The 5,276-nt window shown below is 32.0% G+C and overlaps 1 protein-coding gene across 1 annotated transcript; it reads left to right on the top strand.

Annotated features, from left to right (window-relative positions):
• Positions 1–3,876: 3,876 nt before the first annotated feature.
• Positions 3,877–5,033, top strand: LOC127123324 (uncharacterized). The gene is made up of 2 exons (XM_051053554.1): positions 3,877–4,209; positions 4,299–5,033. The coding sequence occupies exons 1-2, from the start codon at positions 3,877–3,879 to the stop codon at positions 5,031–5,033; spliced, it is 1,068 nt and encodes a 355-aa protein (XP_050909511.1).
• The last annotated feature ends 243 nt before the right edge of the window (positions 5,034–5,276 follow it).

The following is a 5,276-nucleotide window of genomic DNA, read 5'->3' as shown; positions in this document are numbered from 1 at the left end:
AAGGATAGGAAACAATCCAATCACTCTTTTCAGAAAGCTGATCATCTGGAGGATCTTGAAGACGAGCAAGTCATAGCAGAATTGGAACCCAATAGAAATCCATTTCACATTGCCATTAGATTAATTTCTGTTTTTATCTTTTGTGTGATTACCTCATTCCAGGGATTGCTTCCTGATGTAAATGCCTATTCAGAGGCCACTCAGTCACTAAAATCATGTTATTCAGTATATCTCTGTTTTCATTTTCATTTTACTATTTTGTTTGCAAAAATGACGTCCGAATTTTTGATAAACATTGCATCATGAAACATAAGAGCTTTACAGGTACATGCTTAATAAACATTTAAAATTGCTGTAAATGTCAAGTGCTTTAGATCTTCTATTCAGAACAGGTACCCTCGGGGCATTTCCTTAAGGTTCCCAGCCGTTGATCGCGAATGTTTTCCCCCAACAGTCGAAGTTGGTATCTTATCCCTGCAGAGCTGATCAGAGCATTGGATTCTTCGATCCCCAGCAGGCTCTCACTGCTGTACCTCCCCTAAGCGGTTGTTTCAGAATATACACTCCCCAGTAGAGTTGACAGTGCCAGACTATATATCCCCAGCGGAGTTGACAGTGCCAGACTGTATCTTCCCAGCAGAAGCGGCTGCTCCTCAGGGTTCGATGCCAGATCGATGATCTCGAGGCCAGGTGAGCTGGTACACTATGCTTTCTACGCATATGTCGAACAAGTCAATGCAACTGAGGCATTTAAAGATTCGAAGTGGGTGAAAGCAATGAACGAAGAACTGAAGTCAATCGAAGTCAATAACACCTGGTCACTTATAGAATTTCCCCAAGATAAGAAGGCAATCGATGTGAAGTGGGTATACAAGGTGATGTTGAATCCCAAAGGATAAGTGACTCGACACAAGACGAGACTTATGGCGAAAGGATTTCTTCAGAAAGAAGGAATTGACTTCGACGAAATTTTTGCACCTGTTGCCAGGATCGAAACAATCAGGTTGGTTGTTGGTCAAACAAACATGAACAACTGGAAGATGTGTCAGATGGATGTGAAATATGCATTCCTGAATGACCCCTTAGAAGAAGAAGTTCATGTTGCACATGAAGGAGAAGAGCGATCCAAAACGCAGCGGAATTTTAAAAAACTTCTCCTTTAGTGATCCTTACGAATGGACATGATCAGTGATAGAATCATTACCTCTTGTGGCGAAGAATCATAAAGCAATTACCATGAAGATCGACAGCATGTCAGCTATTAATCTGGCGAAGAATCCGATAGCACATGGTCGAAGCAAAGCACATCAAAATGAGGTCCAATCATCTTCGAGAGCAGGTAGCAGATGGGAAGATGAATGTGGATCACTGCAGAACTGAGAAATAGATTGCTTACATCATGACGAAGGGAGTGCATGTCGAAATGTTTAGAAGACTAAGAGCAATGATGAATGTAGATAGCTTAGACACAATGAATTAGGTGGTGAATTGAATTGTAATTCCTTGTGTTAAAGAAGGTTGCTCGACAGAAGCAAGGAAGTGTCGAATCACCTAGTGTGCCGAGTTGTATAAATGTGTCGAAATGTCGAAGCATGTTGCTTCACATAGGATTTCGACTTAGGCCCATCTTAGTAGTGTTATCTATTTTGGACTTTTATAGTTTTGGGTTTTGGCTTAGTGAGCAAGCTAACCTAAATCTATAAATAAAGGGAGTAACCCTTATTCTTGTATGAAGAGAAGAAATAACTCATAACATTGTATTCGCTGAATTTTGCAGTTGCAAAGTGAATAAAGAAGTTTTCCACAGGTTGTGGACAGAGGAAAAACTCTGCAAAAAATATTCTTCTTCTCCAACGTTCTTTTTTTTCTTTCTCGATTATTCTTTTCTTTTCATTGTCATTGCGTGGTTGATAACAATCTTGTTCATCAAGATTAATAGAAATTCTCCATAGATTGTGATAGATTTCCAATAGATTATCTATTATGTCGTTGTGTAATTCAATTTTATGAAATAATATTGTAAATTATTTTTAATTTTCTATTTTATTTCAATTTTTTTAGTAAAATAATAAAAAAAACTCAAAACAAAGCAATAGCCACTGTCTGTGGCGCATGCTCCTAGAGGATGCATGCATGCGCCACTTGTAGTGATATCATGTAGATGCATGCACCACTTGGGATGGCGCATATGTATATTGTATCAATGCATGCGCCATTTGTGATGGCTACTCCTCTTACTAGAGTTGTCAAAATGGGCAAGTTCATATGGACCGACTCGAAAAATCATAGGGCTTGGACCTTAAAATTAGAGCCTATATTTTTTAGGTTTTTTTTTTGGCTCAGCCCTAAAAAGTCTGTTGTGTTATTAGAGTTAGCTCGTATGGGTCGTGGGTAGCCCATTAGACCCACATTGCTATAAATTTTTAAAAATATTAATACTCATATTGTCTTACTTCAAAATAACACATTGATTTTTTTCACATCATTAAATTTTTTCTCTATTCTATTCAATCTTTCTCTTTTAAGTCTTATATCTTAATATAATCAATATTTTTTCCTCGTATTCTATTAATTTCTTTTATGTTAAATATTCAAGTATTATTTTATACAATTAGACATATGTTATATTTAAAAATACATTATAGTATTTATAAAAAATAATATAGTATTTAAAAATATGTTATATTTAAAATAATATAATTTTTAATTTCATTTATAATAAATATTATGAGGTTTTTATTTTAATTTTTTATTAGAAAAAATCCGTTTAAGGTCGGGTAGCCCAAAGCCCATCTAGAGTCGGGTTCGGATAGTAATTTTCTAACTCATATTATATTAGGATTTTTTTGACCCAATCCTAAAAAATTAGAGGTCCGTCAGGGTCGGCTCGTTTAAGAGCGGGTAACCCATTTTGACAGCTCTATCTCTTAATTGCATTTTTTTTGTTTGAAATCGGGTTAATTTGGTAAATTTTTAAAATGTTGATTATTTTAGTATATAATTTAAAAATGTTGATTATTTAAAAAGATCAAAAATAATATATATTTTTAAATATATAAAATATAGAATTAATTTTATTTGTTTTAAAGTAAAAAATCAATCCTATGTTCTTTGTCTAATAGGATAAAAGTGATAGAATAACTATGCAACTATAGATAAAAGTATTTTTAGTGACAAATATTAAGGCATTATTATGAATGTGTGTCACAATATGGTATTCTTTTAATGAGTTTCTGCTTGTTATGTTCTCCCTTATTTTGGATTGTCCTCTTTATATATTAAGGATTGAATACCGTGTACTCCTTATATTATAATCTTTGTTTATAAAAAAAATCTTCGATATAAAGTCTAGAGTAAATATATTTGTGAAAAAAAAAGTTAACAAATATTTAGTGTTTTTTTTTTATTATTTAAAATCAACCTCATTACGTGTATGTTATTAACAAACAATTGCTTACTAATTGCCTTTTTTTTAGTTCGGTTACTTGTTGATAAAGATTATATTTTTTAAATAACATTAACAAAATCTTTTTCTTTTCTAACATAACAATTAATCTCATATTATATCTTAACAAAATCTAAAATTTATATAATATTTTATTTAAACAACATTAAATATTAGTATCTTTAAATATTCTGTTAACAAACTTGTTGTCCTCTGCGTGAATATACAACGGATTGAATATATATATATATATATATATATATATATATATATATATATATATATATATATATATATATATATATATATATATATATATATATATATATATATATATATATATATATATATATATATATATGAAGCAAACCTAGAAACATAGCTACTTTTCAATCAGTAAAAAAAACCCTAGCCATAATATAGCAATAGCGATGAAGCGAGATTGGGCAAACTTAGATTCCCTTGCTCTGAATTTGATTCTTGAGAAGTCAATAGAACCAACCTATCACATTTGGTTTGGTTCTGTCTGCAAAAATTGGCACTCAGTTTCAAAGCTTAATCATCACTACAACATCCAATTTAGAAGTAATATGCTGCCTATGCTAATGATCCCTTCAGAGAAGAGCGCAGAGAAGCGAAAATTGTATAGTGTTGTAGCAAATAGAGTGTATCCCTTTGAGTTGACGATGCTTAACAAAAAGAGATGTTGTGGCTCAAGCTATGGATGGCTTGCAACAGTGGATGCAGATAATATCATAACATGGGTGAATCCTTTTAAAGATGTAGCTCCTATTATTTTACCATGGATTGATATTATATGCAATATAAAGACTGCGAATTTAACATTCATAAGGTTACTTTGTCTGTGGACCCTATTACAAGTCCAGATGATTATGTTGTTGCAGCAATTTATACTAATCGTGGTGTTTTAGCTTTTATCAAAGCTGGACAAGAGGTTTGGACATACATCCAAGAAAACGACCATTTTGGTTTCATTGATATTACATTCTACAAGGGTTTGGTTTACGCGGTAGATCGTTGGAAAAAAATTGTCTCTTTTGAACTTTGTTATTCAAGTGATCCTCATGACATTTTTGGTAGGGAAAGAAGAAATCCAAATGTTGTTTTAGAAACAAGTGAAGATGAAATTTATTCTCCTCTAACTTATCTAGTGAAATCTTTGGAGGGAGAGTTGTGGATGGTAAGAAGGTTTATAACTAGAGAGGAAGACAATATAAACAAAGGTACTAAAAATTTCCATGTATTTAAATTGGTATTAGACGATAAAGGTGAGAAGCTTATTCATTTGTTGAAACTTGAGAGTTTGGGAGATAATATTTTATTTGTGGGTGACGGTGATTCAACGTCTATATCAGCTTCATATTTCTCAAATTCTTTACAAAAAGATTTAATCTATTATTCTGATAATTATTTTGACGATGAACCTAATCCTTATCCTGAAGGTCCTTTTGATTTAGGAATCTATAATGTTAAATGGGAAAGTTTCGACCTTCATTGTCATTACAAATCTTACTTCAAAGCTATGTCACCTCCTATATGGGTTGTGCCACCATTTCAATTAGATTGATTATTGTTTTGATGCGGTTTTTTAAATTAGGTTTGATTGTTATGTTCTTTGATTATAGCTTATTAACGTTTTTTTTATTAGTTTTGAATGTCATGTTGATTAAGAATATTATTGTATCAATTATGGGTTTTTTTTATGATAAAGAATATTTAGCTTTTAACAAACTACACGGAAAAAATGGACATTATTGAATGTATTTAGTTTGTATTATTTGTTAATATTTGTTTACTTTTTGGTCTTAAT

This window comes from Lathyrus oleraceus, chromosome 2 (genome assembly GCF_024323335.1).
Source record: "Lathyrus oleraceus cultivar Zhongwan6 chromosome 2, CAAS_Psat_ZW6_1.0, whole genome shotgun sequence".
NCBI lineage: Eukaryota > Viridiplantae > Streptophyta > Magnoliopsida > Fabales > Fabaceae > Lathyrus > Lathyrus oleraceus.
Note: the sequence above shows the minus strand (reverse complement) of the source record. Positions and strands in the feature narration are given on the sequence as shown.